The sequence below is a fragment of the Notolepis coatsorum genome, assembly GCF_963971535.1.
Source record: "Notolepis coatsorum genome assembly, chromosome: 15".
Taxonomy (NCBI): Eukaryota; Metazoa; Chordata; class Actinopteri; order Aulopiformes; family Paralepididae; genus Notolepis; species Notolepis coatsorum.
Window position 1 is genome coordinate 1,602,309 of NC_140179.1, and position 26,529 is coordinate 1,628,837.

General features: G+C 45.2%; 1 protein-coding gene across 1 annotated transcript in view; it reads left to right on the forward strand.

Moving 5' to 3' along the window:
• vezt (vezatin, adherens junctions transmembrane protein) overlaps positions 1 to 26,529 on the forward strand; it is a 35,908-nt gene that overhangs the window by 6,176 nt on the left and 3,203 nt on the right. Inside the window, exons 3-11 of the mRNA XM_084330496.1 lie at positions 9,387 to 9,476; positions 9,581 to 9,768; positions 9,889 to 10,173; positions 14,935 to 15,091; positions 17,561 to 17,710; positions 18,654 to 19,036; positions 23,934 to 24,130; positions 24,674 to 24,783; positions 24,884 to 25,100. Of these exons, the coding sequence (XP_084186622.1) occupies positions 9,387 to 9,476; positions 9,581 to 9,768; positions 9,889 to 10,173; positions 14,935 to 15,091; positions 17,561 to 17,710; positions 18,654 to 19,036; positions 23,934 to 24,130; positions 24,674 to 24,783; positions 24,884 to 25,100 (1,777 nt within the window). The remainder of the gene's footprint in view (positions 1 to 9,386; positions 9,477 to 9,580; positions 9,769 to 9,888; positions 10,174 to 14,934; positions 15,092 to 17,560; positions 17,711 to 18,653; positions 19,037 to 23,933; positions 24,131 to 24,673; positions 24,784 to 24,883; positions 25,101 to 26,529) is intronic.

Below are 26,529 nucleotides of genomic sequence, written 5' to 3' on the forward strand. Positions count from 1 at the left end.
TCTTATTTTTTGTGGAACTCTTCATCTGTAAGCATCCTTTTTATTTAATAAAAAAAAAAATCCCAATGTTAGTCGTTATGCCAATTCCCAATCCCCTACCTGGTCGTTGCACGCTCTGCCCCCTACCGTCGGTCTGGGAGGGCGGAGACTATCACATGCTTCCTCCGACACATGTGTAGCCAGCCCACCGCTTCTTTTCACCTGGCAGCGCAGACTCTCACTGGGGGAGTGTAACGTGTGGAAGGTCCTCTCCCAGGACCCGACCTTGCTGTGCAGGCGCCCCGACAGATCTGTAGGAGTCGCTGTTTTTACAACGACCAGGACCCACCCTCGCCGGCTTTCCCACCCGCTAACACTGCCAATTGTGTTAGTATGGACGGTCGGCACCACAGCTGGATTCGATCCCACTGTCTCTGTGGTGGTAGACAGACGCTTAGTCCGCTGCGCCGCCCGTAAGCATCCTTTTAGGAATCGGTGTCTGTTTGGGTTCAGACGAGCCAGATGATCTGCCAGGGTTCATCTCTCTGAGCGCTGGCCTGCGCCTCAGCAATTAAAACACACAGTTACTGTACTGACTGTATTGTTGCTGTTTCCTAGAAACCCAGTGAATCACTTGGAATTTGTTTAACAGACTTATGATTCAGTAACAGTTAACGCGTGTTCTGGATAGCATGTGATCACATGACTGGACCCCTCCCCACCCCCACCTCTCGCGGCAGGAAATGATGTTGCCTTCTTCGCCACGTTCAGGAACTTTCCGTCAGTGTCATGCTTCCTCTATCTATTATTCCGAGGATTTTTTTTTTTTTTTTTTTTTTTTTTTACAATGTGGGACTTATAGGAGACAGGAAGGCTATGGGATCGTCCCTCTTGTGTCAAGCTTCCTGGAGCTCCGATAGAGTCTGAGGAGCCAGGGCAAACACTCATGAAGAGTGTGTGTGATTGTGCATGCAGCGCACGTACACACACACACACACAAGTCTCACTTAACATGGATCATAGTCTGACTTACATTTGATTTCCAGAACAAGGCCAAACCGTGTGTGTGTGTGTGTGTGTGTGTGTGTGTGTGTGTGTGTGTGTGTGTGTGTGTGTGTGTGTGTGTGTGTGTGTGTGTGTGTGTGTGTGTGTGTGTGTGTGTGTGTGTGTGTGTGTGTGTGTGTGTGTGTGTTGTGTGGTGTGTGGTGTGTGTGTGTGTGTAATAAATTGGTAACCACTATTAGCAGTGTGGCTTGGGCTGGGTATCATTTGAAATGATTTGATACCATTGCCAATACGTACCCAGGATTATATACCGATACCGAAACGATATGTGCATCACATGTGCTGCTGTATGAGCCAATCGGAGGCTTCGTTACATTTTGGATGGGTTGAACGTATGCAATGGCCAATCATCACCAGCCTTATATCTTGGAAACAAACATGCTCATTAGTTCGCCGACACTGATGAGACAAACTACTTGGGTATTGAAATTTGGTATCGAAAAAGACACAGCGTCTTTCGATACTCAATGTCATTGAAGCAATCCAATTGGTAACGTAAAATTGTCGATACCCGGCCCTAAGTGTGGCAGAGAAGATGCTTTTTGTATCCATATATTTCCTAAAGCATATTGAACCATAATACTTTAATCCTATGTATCGTGTGATGTGATCTGCGGATTCGAATAAAGAATTGAAAGTGTGTCGACGACACGCATGTGTTGCTTAAGTGCTTCGTGCAGTAGTAGTGTTAACGGTCTGAATTCCGCATCTCCCCCGTCATGAATCACGAGCAACCTGTTGTGGCTGGTTTGATTACAGCGTGCTGATGGGTATTAGGCTCCGCAGTTTGAAGTGTTCACGTCGTCGTCTCCGTGGCAAATGTACAAACCGAACGACCCCATGTTGGGGGGAAAAGAATGGCAACATATGTGCGTCAGAAGCGCGAGCAAGCTGCCAGGTTTCCAGGAAGTGCTCAACCTCCCTGAACCAGAACGACCCGCAGACATCATAACAACTGACGTGACGATACCCTGGAAATGAACACCAGCCCCGCAGACTTTGATGAGGTCAGAACCGCCGTCGTCCTGAAGCAACAGAGTGGTACGGCATGATGTGGCATAAGATGCTCTTCAAGCTGAGGTGCTGAAGGCGAGTCCCGACCAACCTGTTCCAAAACATCTGGAACAGTGAAACCAATCCCCGAAAACACAGAGAACTGTGACAACTAGGGATGCTCGATATTGGCTTTTTTACCGATACCGATATTCCGATATTGTCCAACTCTTAATTTCGATACCGATACCGATATCAACCGATACCGATATATGCAGGGTTTCCCCCCAAAAAAACTGAATAATTTCAGGTAATTAATAATTTCACTGGATGCATTCAAAAGGCTTTCTAAATGTAAGCATTATCTGTGCAAAATATGATGATTAAAAAAGTAAAAATTAACATTACATATCTCTTGTTGTTGAATTAAACCAACATGCATACTTTTGACAATAAATAAAATAAGAATTGGTTCTTACTTGCTTGCCTGGGTAAATAAAGGTTAAATAAATGTAAAAAGAAAAAGAAAAAAAAATGTATTGTTTTTTTTTACCGATACCGATATTTTCCGATATCACATTTTACTGCCGATATCGGCCGATAATATCGGACATCCCTAGTGACAACCGATGAGGAATCCCCCCCCCCCCCCTTCTATCTATTCCAAGCAAGGTGTTCTGCAGAGTCCTCTTGAACAGGAAGAAGGCAGCCATCGACAGCAGGCCTAGACGGGAGCAAGCAGGCTTCGGGAAGGGAAGAGGATGTACGGAACAGATCTTCTTCGCACTGCGAAACATCTTAGAGCAGTGTGCGTAGAATGGAACACACTTGTGTATACAGCGAATACAGCAGGGGGGGGCTGAGGACACAGCCCTGGGGGGGGGCCCGATGCTCAGGGTGATTGAGTTGGAGGTGTGTCATTCAGTCATGTCCCTAGAGACTCTTCCCCCCCCTCCAAAAGATACGCGTGCAAGAGTTTTGCCTACAAAATGATTGTGTGACGAACAAAGAGTTGATGCTTTGCGTACGTTTGTGGCACCGCTCCTCTCTTGCTCTCTTTGCTTCAATTTTTTATTTTTATTTTATCCACTTTTTCTCCCATTTTCTATATTTTCTCCCATCCCAATTTCGTATCATCCAATTCAACCCTCCCCTGTCACGAACGCTGTTTCTTGCCTCCCACAAGCCGGCTGCAATGTGGACTAAGTCATACATAGCACAAGTCCCCTCCGGTACTTGAGGTAACAGCAGTCGCATCTTTTCACCTGCGCAGCTCGATCTCTCAGTGGCGAGGAGTAACGCGTGGGAGGCTCACGCTGCCCCCGGCACTTCCTGATTCTACTGCGCAGGCGCACCAACCGACCTGTAGGAGTCGCTGTCCACAACGCCCGATCCCCACCCATCAGTTTCCCACCCCCTAATACGGCCAATGTGTATTAGTATGAACGACCAGCTAAACTGAAAGCAATCTGGAGCGCTGGGCTCGAACAGGCAAGCCCAGCGTCTCCGTCATTCGTGGCCAGCGCCTTGCCCACTACGCCACGTAGCCGCCCTCTTTGCTTCAATTTTTTATTATTTTTATGTGAAGCATTAACCTTGCAGCACAGAAGCTGGCTTCATGAGAGTCGGGCTTGAAGTGACGCGCTTGTTGTGCCTGAACCACGGGGGTCCGGACCAGTCGCGTCCCATGCTCAGTGAGAGGTAGTGCCGGAAGTAGGCCTGTACGATTCGGCCCGACGTGTGTCAATGAAATTACGCTAACCTTCTCCTAATCATGGATCACATGGTCATACTGTTGGGAGTATGCTCACCCCCAGCTCACACCACATGGTCGTTTTTATAGCATTATGATTATGGGATTATGTAACCTGGATTAAAGGATACACACAGTGATGCTCAACCTCCCCTAATTCCATTCCAGAGTAGTCTTTTCTTCAAAAGGGAAAAAAAAGCGGGGAGCTCCAGTAGCTCACCGCGTACGTCGAACGCTATTTCGGCGTCGGGGACAACCGTGCGCGTCACGGATCTGGGGTAGCGAGTTCGACTCCCGGACAAGCCGTATTTTCTCAGAGTGTCTTTCCCCCATCTATACCCCATTCAACCTGTTTCTGTCGGTCATGCTTGACCAGAAAAAGCGATAAACGCTAAAAGAACCAGCTGACTGGTCAAAGTTTAAAAAAAAAAAAAGGAAAAAAGGCTTGACATTTGTCAAGGTATATATTTTTTAAAGATAATAAAGCACTTTATAATGAAATCATTTCGTCGGTGCAGTCTTATTGGGTATAGCTGTCTCCTCGCACATGTGTGGGAGATGTGATCTAGCCTGTTGAATCTCTCCCCTCTCTGTCTCTCTCTCTCTCTCTCTCTCTCTTTACATAACAGCCATAGCTATGCGTTACCCGGTCAACGCAGACACACACGTAAACGTAGAGTCACGGATGTGAGGTCAAGGCCGAATGTTTCCATTCGCTCACCCTCTGGCGTGGCAGACAAGTAGGCAGAATTACAAATGAGCTGGCGTGTTCCCTGTGTGATGATGTCAGCAGAATATCAAGTAGCAAAGCACAAGACTTAGGGCTGGGAGTTTTCAGAATATGAAGGTATACCGCCATTAGTGATGCACGATATATCGGCCGCCGATATAATATCGGCCGATATGGCCATTTTTTTACACCTCGGTATCGGTCCGATATCAAGATAGGGCCGATATTATAAAAAAAAAAAAAAAAATCTTTTTACATGTTTTGGCCTTAAATAGTTTCAAAATATCAGTCATTTCTGAAAATAAGTTACAAAAGTAAAAAAAATATGCGTTTTGGAAAATAGCTCTTTATTTGATTATCATAAAAAAGTGTTTTCTATACAGAGATATCGACATCAGTAAATATCGGTATCGGCCAGAACAGCAATATTAATATCGGTTATCGGTATCGGCCACAATTTTCACATCGGTGCATCACTAACCGCCATGGATCCATGCAAAGGTATGGATTTCTACTATACCGTCATCCGTGATATATACTATTGTTATATTATTATAACACTTTTGAAATTGTATTGCAAAAATAAAAGACATAAAATATATGTCATATTACATTGTTATTTGTACTGGAAAACTCATGGGCATATCGTCCAGCTCGATCAGGAACTGTACTACTTTGTGTGTGTGTGTGTGCGTGCGTGCGTGCAGGTCTGAAGATTCTGTTCTAACATGGATCAAGCAAGTTGCTTTGATACTTTAGAAAATACATCACACTGCGCTGTTCTTGTACTTTTGTATGTGATCAAATAACCTGACCAACACACACACACACACACACACACACACACACACACACACACACACACACACACACACACAGGGCTGTCCACCTCCACTAAATACATTCTAATAGTCACTGGGTTTTTCGACTAATCGATTAGTTGATTTAATTGACAAATCTATCAAATGTGAGGTTTTCTTTGAAATGCAACAATGTGGACGGATCTCTTTAAATCTAGTGCTGACCAGATGCTTATTACTTAAACTCTAGTGCTGACCAGATGCTTATCACTTAAACTCTAGTGCTGACCAGATGCTTATCACTTAAACTCTAGTGCTGACCAGATGCTTATCACTTAAACTCTAGTGCTGACCAGATGCTTATCACTTAAACTCTAGTGCTGACCAGATGCTTATCACTTAAAATCTAGTGCTGACCAGATGCATCTTTCAGGAAGTAATTAATTCAGCATGGGGGGGGGGAAGCATGAAGATCAACTAATGGACAAACAATGTCTTGATGGACTAAGACCAAACCGACTGATTAATCTACTGATCCACTATGAGGGGAGCTGCCCTACACGCCAACGCACACGTTCCTGTGGCCGATATTCAGATTCAGACTGATTTTATCTGAACAATAATCAGTACCGCTGTGGGCCGCCTCATCCCCCGGATCAATAAGCAGTACCGCTGCGGCCCGCCTCACCCCCCGGATCAATAATCAGTACCGCTGCGGCCCGCCTCATCCCCCGGATCAATAATCAGTACCGCTGCGGCCCGCCTCATCCCCTCCAGAACAGGGTCACCATGCAGGCCACTCAGTCTGGATCGATAGCTCCCCTCCTTTTACCGGAGACTGAAGAACACACACACTCTACACTCTAGAAATCTCACCTCTTATATATATATATATATATAATTATATATATATATATATATATATAACGCTAAGCAGATTACTGAGGCGTAGGCGTTGTTACGATTAGGCAACAGATTGTCTTGGATTTTGTTTTTGGCCTCTTAGCTCGACTTGCGACACCGAATAAGCATAATGTCCGGAATGGATCGGGAATGTCGACACACGATGCAAATACATGGGGCCTTCTCGGTTTTCCTGTTTGGTTTTGTTTAGAATGTCTTGTCTAGATTTGTTTGTTTATCAGAGTGAGTCTCTTCTCCTGCTGCTTGGGACATGCTGCCAAGGAGGAGGAGGAGGAGGGGGGGATTAGGGGAGAGAGATGTCCAATTAAATCTTTGTATGTTTTTAAAGGGTTTGCTTTCTTGGGAATTAATGAATTCTCACTGTGTCCAACTGACTCCTGTGTGTTTTTGTGAAATTATTAAATGTCCTCTTTCTACCTTTTTTTACCCTACCCTCCAATCTCCCCCCAATCCCATTCAATCTAATTTGCTGCAGCTCAAATGTATCCCCTTGCCCCACTTTGCCTTTTTATGTCTCCGTCTGTGTTTTGTGTATTTTTGTATGTTTGTTTTTGTCTTTGCTGCCATTTTGGCCAGGTCTTGCTCGAAAAAGAGATCTTTGATCTCAAGTGACTACCTGGTAAAATAAAGGTAAAAAAAAAAAAATACAGAAAAAGAAAGAAAGAAGAACCACCAACATTGAAGGATGTTTTTCACGCAACGTCAAAGACTGAGGATGAGAGTGACTGACGGACATACATTGCCGTTATTGTTGTTGTCTGAAAGAGCTTGTTGCCTGGGCGACCCCCGTTTGGCTGTGTGTGTGTGTGTGTGTGTGTGTGTGTGTGTGTGTGTGTGTGTGTCGGAGTGATTGGATGTGTAAACTTGGGACGGAGAGGCTATGCTTGAGGAGAAAGCGCAACAACATACTGATTGGCAGCTTTGAGACTAAAGGATTTTGTCATTCCATGTGGGGTGCATTTCCAGTCGGGGCATGAATACAATCTCTTTGATGGGTCAGCAAGGGTTCTGATCGGCGTACATGCGGGCCGACGTTGATTTGTGGAAAAGGTATCCACGAGTCGGAAGGTCCCGCGTGCCGACGGCATAGTAGATTCACAGGAAATGCAACTGTTGCTGTGACCAGCTATCTTCTTCTATCACAGACATCTTGGTTGGCAAATACAGGTGATTGTAATCAAATAATGGGTTGTGATTTATTACCTTTTTTTCAACTGTAAATGATGTCCCAAACGGAAAACGTTGTCGACATCTGAGATAAAAAAAAATATATATATATATATACATCTGTTTTATCTAATAAGATGACGTTTTCAGTCTGTTTAGTTTCAAGTTCAAGTTTCTTTAATAGTTGTCATACAGAAGTACAGAATACTTTCATACAAAATGCTTCTTACTGTTACGCTCCAGAGACTGTGCTAGACAAGATAGTATCAAATAACATAGTATAGCATGTAAATTAGAAGTAGAAAATGAGGTCACAGTGTTCAGTATAGACATATGTACAATGTTCGATGCAGAATAGACGTAACTGAGTTACCATATAATATACAATACTATGCAGTGTACTAATATACAATACTATCTAGTGCAAAGCAGAAATGGGATGAGGTACAATTTAGGTACAATTTACAGTAAGGTGTACGAGTTGTAGTGCAATCCTTCATCAATAAATATAAAGTGTGTGGAGTGGGTGCTACAGTGTGTTTGTTTAAAGTGAGTGTGTGCGTGTGGATGTGTGTGCTATGTGCGTTTGATGGTTGTTGTTGTGTAGTGTTCATTGTTCGTTGAGCAGCCTGATGGCCTGTTTACCTCATTCCAATCATTTATATGTATATATATATATATATATATATATATATATATATATATATATATATATATATATATATATATATATATATAAATCCAATTTCCCCCACCCCTACCGACCAGCAACTCTATAGGTCAGTCTGTCGCTTGGTTGGTTGGTCTATAGGTCAGTCTGTCGCTTGGTTGGTTGGTCTATAGGTCACTCTGTCGCTTGGTTGGTTGGTCTATAGGTCACTCTCGATTGGTTGGTTGATTGGTCGTCAGCCCACAAAGATTTCCCCACCGTCTAGTGGCCACAACTTTCGCTCCAGGAGGCTGAAGTCTGGCATGGAAGTCAAGTGTGTGTGTGTGTGTGTGGTGTAGCCAGGTGTGTTCATGCCAATTGACTAAACGGGGGCGTAGTAATGGGAGTGGCCTATCACAAAAAGTAATAAGAAACAGCTGATAGTAATACTAATCCAACATTCATTTTGAGGATATGTAGTTGGTAGAACCTCTATCTAACTATAGACCACATCGCTCTCGATCACCCGCTGCAGTGAAAGTTGTTGTGTTTATCACATGGATTTGTTGAGTACAGGACAGCAGTTGCTGTCTGTATATGAGAAATATATCAACAAAAATGTAGCCAAAAATATATATATATATATTTTTTTTTTTTATTACTGGATCTTGTAAACAAGTTGACGGTGGGAAGTTGGGAACAGTCATATCTTTCCAGTGTTTTACCTTCTCTACCGCTACCCAAAAATAGCTATTTTCTTGCCACAGTGGTTACCAATGGTTACAGGCTGCCATGTTGGAAGAAAGCCAACTATATACACACATTCTGTGCAAAGCCTCTTAAGCTTCAAAGGATAGCGCTAATTATAAGTAACAATTGTGGGCAATTGACCATACTCGCATGGTGGCCATTTTGCTCATTATATCACGCTCAGGTTGGGTTCCTTTTAAATCCTTTCCAGCTTTTGGCATTGCGCCATTATTGGTTGTATGATAACGTCATCAGAATAGAGAACAGAGAATCAGGTGTTCGTAAAAGCATGGCTGCCATTGTTGTCAAACTGTTCACTTTGTAAGGGAATACGTTTCACTGGAACTGATTCAACACTCGCTGATGTGAGACTAGGAGCTCAGTCTCTGTATACTATGAGCCAGTGAGGTTCAGTCAGAGGTCGCAGGGTTCCAGTAAACTGCAGAGGCGCCACTACGCATTAATCCATGTAGGGTGGATGATGACCCCCTTTTGGATTGGATCGAAGCCCTGTCCCGTTTGCCCCCTTATCGACTGAACCCTAACCCCTCCTGTCTTGTTGTTAACGATTGGCAGGGAGGACACCTGTGGAGATTGGCCGATGCCTTGTGGAGGAGGAGCCCATTTCACCAGGCCCAAGCGTCTCATAGGCTGGAGAAGCAGTTGGTAAGTGTTGTTGCCAAGGAAACCAAAGCCGGCATCGATTGATCTATTCTTTGCAGACCTCCGTTCTCATCCTCCTCCTCTCTGTTCTCCCTCGCTCTGCGCAGGACTGCGTGTTGGGCCAGTACTCGGTGAGGTGTATTCTGGACCAGGACGTGTTGTTGCAGGAAGACGTGGAGCTCATAGAGCTGCTGGACCCCAGTCTACTGACCCTGGGCACCTCGCCCTCCGGCTCCCCCAGCCGTGCCACCACCACCCTGCCCAAGCCAAGCCTCCTGGCCAGCCCCTCGCTGTGGTACGGAGCTAAGACACACAGACCACCGATAAACAGGCGACAATTTACATCACGGTGGGACACACGCTGGTTAAAACGTCTCCATCCCTCCCTCCCTCCCTCCCTCTCTCTCTCCCCCAGGGACATGAGTGTACTGGTGGGCCTGGCGGCCGTGCTCCTGGGCCTGTGCACCGTCTCGGAGGGAGCGTGGTCCTTCGCCGCGACCCCCTGGAGCCTGGCCCTGCTGGGCTGGATGGGCCTGAGGGGCACCCGGCTGTGGAGACAGGGCCGCATGCAGAGGGCCGTCCACGGCCGCGCCACGGAGCTCCAGACTCTGGTGGCCAACAGCAAGGCCCTGACCGGCCTGTCCCGCAAGGCCCTGCGTCTGGTGCAGGAGACCGAGGTCATCTCCCGCGGGTTCACCCTGTAAGTGGCCTCTTTCCACAACACACCTGTCTGTCGCCCCCTGCTGCTAGGGAGTGTAACGACGACGCACAGTGTTCACATTACAGTTAGGATTTAGATGAATGAATGAATGAATGAAAACTTTATTTAACAGATTGCAGAATGGGTACAATACAGTACGGCTCAATACATACAATTGTTAAGGGGATGCAGACCTGAGAAAGACGTTTGTCTTGTTTCCATCAGGGTCCCCCATTTTCAATTCATATAGACATTTATGACATACATAACATACATGACATTTATGGCATAGGGACATATAGGTATTTAGTACTGATACATTTGTGACATAGGCGGTATTCAAATATACAGTACTGTTACCCCTAGATCCTGACAGAGTATATACATATGATGGGGAGGGGACTGTACATTAGGAGGGGGTGGGTGGGTGGGAGGGGAATATACATACGGCGGGGAGGGAATATATACATGCGGTGGGGAGGAGACTGTCTATTAGGAGGTGGTGGGGGTTTTGGGCATTTACGGTGGCCAGTTTCGAATTGCAGCCTCCCGTAGGTGCTCTTTAAGGGCGGTTTTGAATGTGGGCAGGGATTCACATTCCTTTACAGCTTTGGGTAGGGCGTTCCACATTGTTGTGGCATAATTGCGAAACGTGTTTAGTCCCTTGTTTGAGCCGAATCTGGGTTTAACATGATTTGTTGAGCTTCCTCTGGTGTAGTGGTTGTGGTATTCACTGACCTTTGGGAAGTATTTTGACATGTACATGGGCACCCCGGTCGTATAGTGTATCTTGTAGACCAGGCCCATTGCAAGTTGCTGTACTCTGTCGTCTACTCTAAGCCATCCTAGGTTGGCAAAGTGGGCAGGGGTGAGGTGGGTTCTGGGGTTCAGGTCAAGTAGTAGTCTGACCAGTTTGTTTTGTGATGTTTGTAATTTTGTTTTAAGCGCCTTTGAGGTGCTTTGGTACCATGAGGTGCACGCATAGTCATAGTACCCTTGAATGAGTGCTCCTGCCAGAGTCCTCAGGGTATTCTTGTTTACCAGAGAGGAGATCCGGTACAAGAATCTAGTTCGTTGGTTGACTTTTTTTATTACATTGGATGCCATTTTGTCACAGGAAAGATTGTGTTACTTAAAATGTATTCATCATACTATGAAATGGCGCCGTGAACCTCCGCGCACGCGTTACGTTCCCCCAGTGAGAGTCCTCGCTGTCGGGGGAAAACAAGCGGCCGGCTGACTCCACCTGTATCGGAGGAGGCGCGTGGTAGTTCTACACACCCTCCCCAGGCCGACAGTGGGGCGATGCGCGCAACGACCAGGAAGGGAATTGGCATAACGACTAAATTGGCATGGGTGAAAAAATACAGAAAGCCCAAAAAATAAATAGAATAAAAAAATATAATATAATCTAAGGCCCTACTATGCATTGTATATATAGAGCATATATATATATATATTGTACCAGTCAAAAGTTTGGACACACTTTCTCATTGAACTGAATGAATACATATATATTATATACATACACACACACACACACACACGCACATATATATATATGTGTGTGTGTATATATATATATATATGTATATATATATTTTACCAGCCACTGTTACTGAGTGACTGACAGGGTAACTGTTAACCACTGCTTGGTTTGGCTCTGAAAATTAAAAGGGTTATTTGAAAGTCTTAAACAATGAAAGATGAGCCTTAGACATTAGTAGTAGTAGTAGTTTATTTGTCACGTATAAAGTACAGGTACATTACAGTGAGATGCTTGGTTCATACACATACAGCTCATTACAGTAATATTCCACAATTATTACATTTGGTAGTAATAATGGCACACATAAATTCACAACAACATGCGCATTTGTGCAGGACTAGTCTTGAGACAGATGTATGTGTAATAGCAATAGCCGTACCATCCCACCGGTTAAATCGAGAGACGGAAGAAAATCGAGAGACCCAGTGAAGAGAACGAGATGAGGATTATCCAGGACATACAGATACGAGTTCGACCCTTTGAGTGTGTATTTAGATTGTTACACTCCTATACCCTACTGACTCCATGACGTTAACGTTCCACCCATATTCTGCGTGTGCGTGCGTGCATGCGCACCCTCGATTAGTTTGCCCTCCCATCTTGTTTGGCTGTAGGCTTTTTAAAAAAGATTTATAAATCAGTTTATTAAAAATGTTCAATTAACACATTTAATTATAAAAAGAAATAATGGCCTTGCTCCTAACACCTCCTATATATATATATATATATATATATATATATATATATATATATATATATATATATATATATATATATATATATAATAATATAGCCTTTTTTTTTTTATCCACTTTTTCTCCCATTTTTCCATATTTTCTCCCATCCCAATTTCGTATCATCCAATTCAACCCTCCCCTGTCACGAACGCTGTTTCTTGCCTCCCACAAGCCGGCTGCAATGTGGACTAAGTCATACATAGCACAAGTCCCCTCCGGTACTTGAGGTAACAGCAGTCGCATCTTTTCACCTGCGCAGCTCGATCTCTGTGTCGAGGAGTAACGCGTGGGAGGCTCACACTGCCCCCGACACTTCCTGATTCTACTGCGCAGGCGCACCAACCGACTTGTAGGAGTCGCTTGTTCACAACGTTCGATCCCCACCCTTCAGTTTTCCCTCCCCGTAATACGGCCAATGTGTATTACTGCGGACGACCAGCCAAACTGAAAAACAATGTGGAGAGCTGGATTCGAACACGCGAATCCTAGCGTCTCCACACTGGTGGCGAGTGCCTTGCCCACTACACCACCTAGCCGCCCTACATATAATAATATAGCTATAATAAAAGTTTGTCCTCATTCAACCTCTCAGTCTGTGTTGCACAGTCCATTGTCCTGTAGTTTAGTAATGTAAACATCGAACAAAATGTTCGGAAATTTGTGTTTGGTAGATTATTTCTCTGTTGTAACAATGCTTCTTGGCAATACATTTTATACCGTTGGAAAGCCTGTTTATTTACCTTTTTTTTCTTTTTCTTTTTTTAAATGGTGCCCCATTTGTAAGGAACATGCATTTGTGGGATGATGAGCAGCACAGCTGAGGATGTGGGTTGCGCCCATGAAAAATCGTATTCAAATAGCTTATTCTGCAGTTGCTATTGACTCCTGTTTGGTGTATTGGATGATTGAAGTCTCGGTAACAAGGAAGAAACAAGACAACAGGCTTTCCAACGGTATAAAATGTATTGTCAATAAGCATTGTTATAAGAGAGAAATATCTACCAAACACAAATTTCCTAACTTTTTGTTTGATGTTTTTTAGGAGAAGAGGTTCTGTTCTTAGGTCCATGATGCTTTAATTCCACAAAGGCCCAGCTTGCCCTGATGATGCTCTTGGACCTAAAGTGTTCAGAACCTTCTTTCCAAACACTGCTCTTCGGTCTGGCACCTTAGCGTATTCATTCGTCGCGATTGCGGTGACCTTCTCAAAGAATCTACTACTAGTTTAGTATCGTATGAAAGAAAAGGGGGGGGGGGGGGGAACTAAATATTTAGTAGTCATCGAGTCACAAAGTGTTTAAAGTAGGGATGCTCGATATTGGCTTTTTTACCGATACCGATATACCGATATTGTCCAACTCTTAATTTCCGATACCGATATCAACCGATACCGATATATGCAGGGTTTTCCCCCCCAAAAAACTGAATAATTTCAGGTAGTTAACATTACATATCACATATATTATGCATACATTTGACAATAAATAAAATCTGAATTTTGTTCTTACTTGCTTGCCTGGGTAAATAAAGGTTATAGAAATGTAAATGTAATTTTTATTTTTTTAAACCGATACCGATATTTTCCGATATCACATTTTAATGCCGATATCGGCCGATAATATCGGACATCCCTAGTTTAAAGCGATGTGTGATTCTTCTAGTCATTGAATAACATCTGGAGCAAGATGAGACCACCGGCGCTTCATCACACCTCTCACTTTCACTGCTCTGGCCTCGAATGGTCCGGCGCCACTGGCTTGGTCAGCCTTCTCGCGATGCCATCATGTAGTCATTTTGTATAGCTTGCCTGGTATTAGCCTTTGTTTCAAGAACACATGTCGGAACCATTTGTGTTTGTCCCAGTTGCATGTTTAATACATCCTAACACACCTGATGTTCGTCTCTTAGTATCGTGGTGTTCAGTGTTTCGTGTTTAAAGGGGAACTATCTTATAAATGGCCTTTTTCAGTGTTTAGCATTGTTTCCTAGCTATGTGGACTTATATTAATATGATCTATGTCTCTAATTCTCATATTGGCGCATTCTTCCAATTCTCCCCTCACAATATTCACCCTCACTGAACTGAGTCATCTGAAAATGTGATGATTTGTGATGTCAGAAAGACACCGCTGCATGATAATCATCATGTCCCGCAGCGGTTTACCATTGTGGTTGGAGCCCAGGCTCAAAACGGCTTAAGATCTTGAGGTAGAAAAATTCTGTTTTTGAAGACTTGATTAGAAATACAAAACAATGAATTAAAAAAAATATATAATTACAGAGGTGTTCCATAAACTCACAGGAATTGTGTAAAAGTGCCCAAATAGTGAAAGAAATAGTAAAATAGTTCCCCTTTATACATTTCTAACACATATGTCTGGTGTTCGTCTCTTAGTATCGTGGTGTTCAGTGTTTCGTGTGTTCCTCTGCCTCTCTGGGACGTCTGCACAGTTGTATCACATTTCACTTGTCAAGTTTACTCGACAGGGTGAGTGCGGCCGGCTCCTTTAGCAGGGCGGGGCCGGGGGCGGGGTCACGGGGCCAGCAGCTGATTGGACTGAGGAAGGCCGTGTACCGGGCGCTCCGTTCCGCCTTCAGAGCATCCCGTCGAGCCACCTGCCACATGCTCAAGGCATATCCTTTACCGGATGCATATATATATATGTGTTAGATTATTATATATTACAGGGTTGACTCGTGGGGAACCATGGGACCCAAATAGAATTCTCAATTTAAAGGGGAGCTGCGCCCAATTCAAGAATAATGTGGTATAAGACTGTGCTGAAAATATTGGTGGACACAAAACAGCTAGAGTGCTTATAACTCGCATTTGTGATGTCATTGGGTATAAAGTCCATAGACGGTGAGTTGGGAAAGATGGTATTCCAGGGGGAATGTATACGGGTGCGTTTTCCGTTTCAGAGCTGAAACACTCATCTGGGTATAAAATCTCAGACAAACATTCAGGGGGAGTCCCCGGTAGGGCTGCACGATTTTGGGAAATAATCGAATTGCGATTTTTCTGACAGATATTGTGATTGCGATTAAATGTGCGATTATACTTTTTTTTTAAAAGCAGCCCCACAGAGGTTTATTGTAAAATGCGGCTTGCATCTGGCCTACGCGGTGGGTCTGTTCGGGACACCGAGCCTGAAAATGTTTCTTTTTACCTGGGAATCGATACCGGTACCCAACGGTACCTTTTTTTCTGTACTTTACTCTCCCTCTCTGAAGTCTAAACTTCACAACACACAATCTAAAACCCCTTACCTCCCTCTCCCAAACCGATCTTGTATCTCAATGGGACTTCCTGGTTAAATAAATGTTAAAAATATTATAAAAAAAAATATATATATATATATTGCGATTCTTTTTCTTTCTCGATTTGATAATTGCATCATTCCAAATCGCGATTTCTATTTAAAATCGATTAATCGTGCAGCCCTAGTCCCCGGTCATATTCTCAAATATCGATTGAACTTTCCTAAGAGATGAAAATATTGTAATTCTTAATTAGGGGTGCTGTTCCAGCCTCTGCCCCATTGTCACCTAACGACCACATCAAGGGAATTTCCCCATTTTTCTTGTCCTTGTCTAACCCTGTTAATCTAAAGGCCGTGGGTGTGTGGATGAAGAGGGAGGGAGGGAGGGAGGGAGGATGAGGAAATTGGGTGGGGGGGGGGGGGTCTGAGGGGGTCTCTTAACTGTGTTTACACAAGAGTGTAAAAAAAGAAAATTGGGATTAACTCTTTAAAAATGAAAGTAAAGAGGAATGCTTGGGAGTTCTTTTTGAGGCTATTCCTAGTTATTCCAAGGTCCAGGGGCGCATGCAGAGTCTCCTACGCCTCTGCCCCTGAAATTTGGTGTATTACAGAGTATCGCTAACAACCGCAGATTAAGCCCGTCTGAACATGTATGAGTTATGCAGTGATGTAGTTATCAGAAAAGTAAACAGACTATTAGTTCTATGTCTTTTCTGCATAAGGAAACCTTTACGGCCGCACTCATCGTCATGTCCATGGACACGGTGAATAAACGAGGCCGCACAGGCGCTGTGCAATTAAATTGTTTAACTTTTTTTCAACTCCTTTTCGGTTCTTATTTATAAAAGAGAAATATGGGGGGGGGGGGGGGAAACAATAATATAATAGTATTTATTCAATAGTTTAAAGGAAAATAATGGGTAACGGTAGCACCGGTCAGTTTACTTCCTGTTTGGGTAAAGATGTTTGACATGTGGGACGTCGTCCAACTCTCTCTGCGTAGGAATGTGATGGCGAATGTAGAATCAACAGCCCCTCACAAACTACAGTTCACATCAAATAATTACCTCTGCTTTTGGGGTCTGAAGCTAAATATATATATATGTGTGTGTGAATGTGATATAAAGATATCTTAAAGGAACATGCCAACTTTTTGGGAAATTAGCTTATTTGCCATCTAGAGTTAGACAAGCAGATGCAGGCTTAGGGGGAACAGCCGCACCGTTAACCTAGCTTAGCGTCATTCACTGGAAGTAGGTGTGCCAGTGTAGCCTAGTTCCCAACAGTCACAACATACACTCCAAATACAACTCCAAAACGTTCCTGTAAACATGTTGTGACCTGTGTATTTACCACGTGGAGATTTTTATGAATTCTTTTGACATTTTCGTTTTCTAAGCAGATATATACTCGGAACTATTTTTTGCTCAGTGATTTCATCGCCTCAAAAGTCCCATTTTTCAAAAAGCAACAGGGCTTTTGAGGTGATGAAATCACTGCGCAATGACGCTAAGCTAGGCTAACGGTGGGGCTGTTCCCTAAGCCTAATGCACGCACAGAGAAGAAAAGGGTTTGTACCGGCTGCCCTTGGGGGGGGAAGGACGACGGGATGGGTTAATCGCAGATACGAATTGCATGCATGCATCGCATGTGTGCCGATTGATGACCTCTGAGCAGGTCCTAAATTATTTAACTCCATGGTAGATGATAAGCAAATTTCCCAAAAAGTCGGCGTGTTCCAAGTCGGCGCATAAAGAAAGCACTGCATTCCGTAGATAAGTACACGTTTCCTTCAAAGAGAGACGACAATGTTCCTTGACTCCCCCCCCCCCCCCCCCACCTATCCTCTGAACTCCGAGATCGACAACGTCACCAACTACGTGTCCGCGGTGCCGCTGAAGGAGCTCGGGCTGGGCCTGGGGCTGGAGCACCTCAGCGACGAGCAGGTCCAGGAGCTGACGGACGACTACAGCCTCCCTGCCCTGAAGGTTAGCTCGGCCCCCCCCCGAGGGGAGGAGGGGCAAGTGAGGACAAAGAGATGTGAACGATGAATCGCAGGGGGGGTTGACCTATCTCTCAAGCCCGCCCTCTTTTCCTGATCCTCCAGTCGCGACTGTCACTTCCCTCCGACGAACGAACGAAGGGAGCCGACGGTTGTGATTGGAGGATCGGGGGGGAAAGAAGGTGCGTTGCTAAAAAGCCGACTTCAAGGAGGAAGAAAAAGAACGACGTGAGATTGATGATGATGATGAGCAGAGGTGGCAAAGGCTTGAAGTAGAGAATGTGCCGCCTTACGCTTAAAGGGGCATTTAGACGGATTTTTAACCTGAATCCTATCGTTCTGTAGGACATGTGATAATCGCACATAAAAACTGACCGGCGCAGGGCGGCTACGTGGCGTAGTGGGCAAGGCGCTCGCCACGAAATCTGGAGACGCTGGGCTCGCCTGTTCGAGCCCAGCGCTCCACATTTGCTTTCAGTTTAGCTGGTCGTCCGTACTAATACACATTGGCCGTATTAGGGGGTGGGAAACTGATGGGTGGGGATCGGGCGTTGTGGACAGCGACTCCTACAGGTCGGTTGGTGCGCCTGCGCAGTGGAATCAGGAAGTGTCGGGGGCAGAGTGAGCCTCCCACGCGTTACTCCTCGCCACTGAGAGATCGAGCTGCACAGGTGAAAAGATGCGACTGCTGTTACCTCGAGTATCGGAGGGGACTTGTGCTATGTATGACTTAGTCCACATTGCAGCCGGCTTGTGGGAGGCAAGAAACAGTGTTCGTGACAGGGGAGGGTTGAATTGGATGATACGAAATTGGGATGGGAGAAAATATAGAAAATGGGAGAAAAAGTTGATAAAAAAAAAAAACTGATAAATATGCATAATGCCCCTTTAATGGAGCCGTTGTTCATTCACTCCGTTTAACCCTTTAGGTGCTCTTCCAGCTATGGGTGGGACAAAGCTCTGAATGTTTCCGCCGATTGGCCCTGCTGCTGTCGCCGTGGCGCCTGGAGGAGGAGCCGCCGGCGGCAGAGGGCGTGGCCAAAGACGCCGCCGTTCCCCCTCCTCCTCCTCCCCCCCGTCCGCCGCCGCTGTACCGCACCATCGCCACGGTGACCGAGCCCCTCCACCACGCCCTGGCCGGGTGCCTCTGTGAGGTGCAGCGCAGCTACGACTTCCACCGCTACTTCGAGACGCAGCCACGCACCCAGGGCTCGGACAGGGTGGGCCGCGCCCGCGAGAAGTGCAGAGACCTCAACACCCTGCACACCTCCATACGCAGCCTGCAGCTGCACCTCAAGGCCCTGCTCAGCGAGTGAGTCCACCACGCCTCTTCACTCACTCACTCACTCACTCTACACCTTTTCTAACCGGGGGCTACCCATCCACCCACCCACCGCTGGCCTGGTTCACACATTACATTTTTATTAATTCACATCAGGGTAGGAGGAGGAAATTTACTTTTCTTCTTTTTACAGCTGGTTATCACATTTACTGACCCCTTCGGGCGTGTTGTGAAAACGACCCTTTTTCCCCCCTTCTTCTCGGGGGTGTTTTCTTCTATATTAACCTCGATTTCAAGTGCATTTAATGAACTTTCAAGGGCTTGAACTGCCTCCTGTAAATTAACAACCCGGTCAGCAGCACTTCACCCTGACTGAAGACGTACGTCATCATCATCATCACCATTAGCGTCATCATCATCACCATTATTATCTTTTTTTTTTGTATCTACTTTTTCTCCCCATTTTTTCTCCCGTCCCCAATTTCGTATTGTCCAATAGACCTATCGCTTAGCCACGCCCCCTTTGAAAAGTCGGACAAACAAAGTCGACCGTGAATGACTGTTGACGATGGCCGCAGGCAGCCCCTTTCCTGACTGTGATGCAAGCCTTGCTTCACAGTCACGAAAGGGGCTAGGCCGCGGGAGATTTACCACAGCAGGCAATAGACCTGTTTTTTTAAAGATAACACAAATATTTCATCTAGAAGCAGACAGAGAGGGTTACAATATGCAGTGGAAAAGTACGTTCATGAGATACACATTTACCTTAGACCTCCATGGTGATGCAAGCATTAGCTATAGATAACGTCTCAAGCATTACTTACAGTTGACTTGATTGAAGATTACAAGAACTATGACGATAATCCATGATTACTACTATTGCTGATACATTTAGTTTAGGCTAGTGGTCCAACGCAGTATACGAGCTAGACAGGACAGTTGTGTCACTAGTCACTAGAATGAGGAAAAAAGTGAGAGCTGTCATTCTGCAACCAGAATAATCCACCTCTTTTGTAAACATGCTATGTTGGTTCTTTTGTGACCCAGGTAAATATGCCAACAATCCTCCATAAAGGGGTGAGACGTCAGAGAATGGTATGCTGCACATTCTAGTGTACATCAGGTCAAATGATTGATGACACTAACTATAAATGTATAGTGATAGAGACCAAAGTAAAAATACCTAATAATAAAATAGACCTAGTAATAGGGGGCGACAGTGGCTTGGGAGTAGAGCAGTCGTCTGGTAATCCGGAGGTTCTCGGTTTGATTCTCGCTCCTCCCGGGCAGCGTGTCGAAGTGTCCTTGAGCAAGACACTGATGATCAGGTTGGCACCTTGCATGGTTGCCTCCACCGTCGGTGTGTGAATGTGTGAGTGAACGGGTAAGATGTGAGAAACGAATTGTAAAGCGCTTTGGATAAAAGCACTATATAAATACAGCCATTTACCATTTACCAAAATACCTGTAAATCACAGTATATGGGTACAGGACATAGCTTTTCTTATAACACTAAGTATAAGTTATATTTAATATAAATATAAATAAATGCATATACAACACATTCTCAAGATAGATCACTCTGATTAGAAAAGAAAACCCACAACTAAAGTGTACATAAATAGCCACTATTTTTAATATATACAATAAATATACATGGATTTACAGTTACACAAATGGATATACGATATAAAACAGTGCTGGAATAGCGAATAATATCATGTGTTGTTGTGATACATCTATGCTAATTTAACATTATATTCTTGTAGCCAAATGAATGCTGTGACGAGGCTTAAAATTGATTTTGTCCCAACCCCAGACCGATGGTTCACAAATCGAATTAAAATGTTATCGCTGGATGCTAGGGATGGGTACCGAATTCGGTACTTTTGAGGTACCGAACCGAAACACGTCGGTACTACCGAGTATCGATTCAATTACCTTATCGATTATCGATTACCTTTTTTCTTTTCATGTCAACGTTCACACGCACAATATATGCTTACCTAGGATTTGACTTGATTCAACAACAAAGCAGTCGGAGCAATGGCAAGCCGAAAACTGTCGAAATTGTAGTTATTTGAAGTTTGGATTTTTTTTTCATGACTGATGTAGGTAAATTACATTTCTTGAGACTAAAGTACCGAAAAAAGGTACCGTTGGGTACCGGTATCGATTCACAGGTACCGGTACCGGTATCGGTTCAAATGTGAAAGGTACCCATCCCTACTGGATGCACATCCTCTACATTGTCAATCTCCTGACCCGTTAAGTCATACAGTCACAACATTTGCTGTGATTATTGATGACCCTTGGAAGGAGAAACATGTTGATTTTGGTTACCCTGTAACCTTTCTTCTAGTACCTCCATTATGGATTAATAGCCTGGTCTGTTGACATTTGCAATATCAGCAACTGTTGTTTCCGTCATCGACCCAGTAAAATGTGAAAGTAACAGCAAAGTGGAGAGATTGTTAGGCCTTGGATGCAGTCTGCACTCTACTGACTGCATTACTAAAGCCTTATTTTGAAATGAAACTCTTCAAACACTATTAGCCTCACAAGTCGGCCATGATAGCAAGGACTTCAGCCTCCTGTCAGGGCTGCACTTAAATAAATGTTCTTGTATCTTGTACTTGAGTATTTTCATTATAGGGAACTTTGTACTTTCCATCCACTACATTTCAAAGTAAATATTGTACATTTTACTCAACTACATTTATCTGAGCCTCCCCCCAAAAAAGATTTAGCATACAACATTCTGGAACGTGTGTGATGATGTCATGGCAGTACATTCTAGAACCTTAGTTCTGCCCGATCATTCTGGAACGTTGGTGATGATGTCATAGTAGCACCTTCTAGAACCTCTAACATTCCTATTTAAGCATTCTGTTTAGCTTTCTAGTAATGTATTGTATCTTGTAGTTGTGCTGATGAATATTAAAAGAGTTACCTTCGACTTGAACGACTTCAGGACATCGCCTCAGACTCCCGTCTCTCAGCACTACAGTACATTCAATATCAAATAGTTCTCTACTTTTACTTAAGTAGTAGCTACAGTACCTCTACAGTAGTAGCTACAGTACCAGCTACTGTACCATCTACAGTAGTAGCTACAGTACCAGCTACAGTAGTTTGCTGTGCTGTTTCACTGCTAGGTATATTAAACACAGTACATAGATTGTTGAATTGATCATAAGTGAATCCAGTGGCATATTTGAAATAGGCTGGTACACGGCTGTGCTGCAAGACCTCTGGTGTTAATCTATTTGGTACTTGATTAAGTCTCAGAACAGTATTTATACTCGTCAGTGATTCGATTTGTGCTTGTTGATTTCTCAATAGCTAAAAACACCAGCTAACTAGCGAGGAAGAAAAGTCAGACAGCAAATGAATGACCGCAAAGTTGATGTTGATAACACTGTAGCTAGCTAGCTAGGATAACACCAGCTAGCTAGCTAGCTTGCAGCTAACGTTAGCTAACTAATAGTTTGGTCTACGTTTCTAATACATGCCGTCAAATATTATGTCTTTATGAATTGACCTTACCTTTGAGCAAACATAAGTGTCCTTGGTAATTGTCTTCACATTCAGTTGTGTATGTGGTCGACGACACAACACAATCCACCGCTTGCATTTCTCGAGTTTTCTTGTTTTGGGCTTCGGAAAAGGTACAAACATACTGTATACTCCTCCATCCAGTCTTTGAGGGTACCTGGTGTCCGAATTACAGGTACCCCACGCACAGCGTTTCACCATCAGATATTAGGTAGATAATAACATATAAACTGAACTCTTCACAGTGGTTTCGATCACAGACGTTTGGTTTGATGCGCCCCACAAATGGCTTTTCTGGTGTTGACCGAGTTTTCTGCAGCGAGGATTTTTGCTGTGATTTGATTGGACAAATTCTATTTTGGGGCGTGGTTTAGCGACAGGTCTATTCTACCCTCCCCTGTCTCGAACGTTGTTGGACTATGCCTCCCACAGGTCGGCTGCAATGTGGACCAAGCCTTGCATCACGTGTCCCCTCCGGTACTCGAGGAGGCAGCCGTCGCATCTTTTCACCTGCACAGCGTGATCTCTCAGCGGCGAGGGTCTGCGTGGGAGGGACGCGCCGCCCCCGTCGCTTCCTGATTCTACTGCGCAGGCGCACCAACCGACCTGTAGGGGTCGCTGTCCACAACGTCCGATCCCCACCCACCAGCTTCCCACCCCCTAATACTGCCAATTGCCATTAATAAGTCATTTATTTCCATTTATCTTAAATTTTTTGGACCTTATGGTGTTCTTGTTCTGTTCTTGACTTATTGTTATGTTTTCTTCTTGACTTGTTTAAAGAAGACCTGTACGGCCCATGGGGACATTAACGTGTGTTGTCGGGCCTTATAAATAAATTTGATTTGATTAATTGTATTAGTATGAACGACCAGCCAAGCTGGTAGCAACGCCGAGAGCTGGGCTCGAACCCAGCATCTCCTGCGTTGGTGGCAAGCGCCTTGCCCACTGCGCCACCTAGCCGCCCCATCATCACCATTATCATAATAATTATCATCATCACCATTATCACCATTATTATCATCACCATTATTATCATCATCATCACCATTATTATCATCATCATCATCACCTTTATCATCATCATCATCATCCTCACGCAGGTTCCTTGAGATGCCACATTGAATCTCCCGTGTTCTTTCTGACCGCAGAGCGGCATAGCAGTCGAGATTGAATTGAGGAATACACAAAAAGAAAAGGAAGACACGATAACGATGACAACAAAACTAAGCCACGTGTGCCCCGACAGTTTGAACTCCTCCCGTTTGCGTGCCGTGGTGGTGGTGGAGGCTCTGTGTGTTTTATTTATATGAATGCGGACATTGATTTATAAGACTGACGGGGACTGTTCTCGTGCTCCCCGTCACAGGATGATCATCCTGGAGGACGACCTGGAGAAGCTGATGGTGTCCAAGGAGCCTGTGGAGGTGACGTGCAAAGGCTACCAGGAGCTCAGCGACCGCCTCCACCACCTCCAGCCACACATGCAGGCCAGCACGGGCTGTTGGGAGGACACCATCAGCCAGGTGTCGCGCATGCTGAGACGGGTCACCGCCCCCCGCCCGGGTGAGGAGGGCAGAACCACGACCGTGCTGCTGCCAACGTCAGGGAGTTGTTTGTAGCGCAGGGGGTGGGGGGGACATGTCACCACTCAAGTCTAAAAAGTCAAATGGTTCTAGTTTAGAGTTTAGAACGGTGAACCTCCCGACGTGGTCGTTATAATGCGTCTCCATGGTTACGGGGGTTATATTTAGAGGGCACTTCCTCCCTCCCTCCCCCGCGCCGCCGCTCCCAGTCGTGGGGGAGGAAGTAGCTCCTTCGGAATATAGGACGAGAACCGGACCAATGAGGGGAGAGGAGGGAGCATGGGGGGGGGGGGGGGGTGCAGTGGCCTAGTTTCGCTGCAGACTTGAGTTCTTCTAACGCAGCGTTGGTGAGTAAGTAAAGTTTATTTAGTGTAGCACCTTCCACAGAGCAGAGGCACAACATGCTTTATAAAGAATAAAAGGGGTAGGATGGTGAGGTTATGTGTTGTCGTTGTTGTTGTGGTGCTGGTGGTACGATTATTGCGTAATAATAACTTCACGTCATTATTGCCCCCCCCCACAGGTATCGGTGAGGGTCCCGAGCGGTGTGCCCCCCCTCCTCCGCCCCTCATCCCGCCGCCTCCCCCGTCCTACCCCTTGATCCTGGATCGGGACCCAGTGCCAGAGGAGCAGGTACGACGGAAGGGCCCCCCCCCCGTTTGTGTCCCTCTCTCTGTGTCCGTCTGTCTCGTGACATCTCTCTGACCCCCTCCCCGTCTCTCCGTGCCGCCAGGAGCTGGAGGGCTACGTGTCGGACTCGGACTCGGACGGCGGCGGCGGCGAGTGGCGCGGGTCGGTGTGTGACATGCTGTCCCCGGAGGAGCGGGAGCGCCAGCGCAGGGAGAGGGAGGAGTCGGGCCGCGTCCTGTCGGAGCTCAAAGCCGTGCTGGGCTTCCGCGCGTCCGAGGGGGAGAGGAGGAAGTGGAAACAGATGCTCTTCAATGACCAAGGTCTCTCTCTCTCTCTCTCTCTCTCTCTCTCTCTCTCTCTCTCTCTCTCTCTCTCTCTCTCTCTCTCTCTCTCTCTCTGGCTTGCTCTTTCTTTACCTTTTACTCTAATCATTCTTTCTCTCTCTGGCTTAAAGGGGAACTCCAACATTTTGGGAAAATAGCTTATTTAACATCTTCCCTGGAGTTAGACAAGAAGATACATACCTTTTTTGTCTCTGTGCGTGCATTTTAGCTTTGGGAATAGACGCTCCGTTAGCATAGCTTAGCTTCATCACTGGAAGTGAGGCAGGACAGTAGCCTTACAGTGCCTTACAGTGTATTGTAAGGTCTGACATTGACCAAACTTGATATGCATGACCTTGGTGTGCTCTAGGTCAACTCCTGCAAAGGGGGTCAATGTCAGACTTTGCAATCAAAAGTTAGGGGGCGCACTGAAATTATGGCAAGGGTTATTAGCCCCCTAACTTTTGATTGCAAAGTCTGACATTGACCCCCTTTTCAGGAGTTGACCTAGAGCCCACCAAGGTCATGCATATCAAGTTTGGTCAATGTCAGACCTTGCAATACACTGTAAGGCACTGTAAGGCTACTGTCCTGCCTCACTTCCAGTGATGAAGCTAAGCTATGCTAACGGAGCGTCTATTCCCAAAGCTAAAATGCACGCACAGAGACAAAAAAGGTATGTATCTTCTTGTCTAACTCCAGGGAAGATGTTAAATAAGCTAATTTCCCAAAATGTTGGAGTTCCCCTTTAATAATAATAATAATTCATTACATTTATATAGCGCTTTTCTAGACACTCCTCCTCCTTCACCACCACTGGTAGCACCCGACCTTTGGCTACGCAGGCTCAATGGCTGCCATACACTGGCACCAGGCGCGTGATTTTTTTTCTATAGCCGTAGTTTGCGAAGACGCTCTCTGGTTGGCTAGCCCGCGTACAGCGAAGACCCTCTCTGATTGGTTTAGCTCCGAAGGGCTCTTCCGCTTTGTACATAATATATATTCTCTGCTTCGAAGTGGTTATGCTTTGGCCCTCTTTCGAAGTGGGTTATGCTTAGAGTTTATCTTTAGAGCAGGGCGATGGACCACCAGCCCTGATTCCAAAACTCTAAGCATAAGCCACTTCGAAGCGGAGAATATATATTATGTACAAGGCGGACATTTCTATCCCAGAGCCCTTCGGAGCTAAACCAATCAGAGAGGGTCTTCGCTGTATGCGGGCTAGCCAATCGCAGAGCGTCTTCGCAAACTGCGGCTACGGAAAAAAATCACGCCCACCAGGCACACGTCACACTACACACAATGGCTGAACGGCTCAGGGGACGGGGATTGATATCAACCAATTAAGGGGAAGGGGGATGATTAGGTGACTTGCTCTTTCTCTTCCGTTCACTCGAATCATTCTCTCTCTCTTCTCTCTATCTCT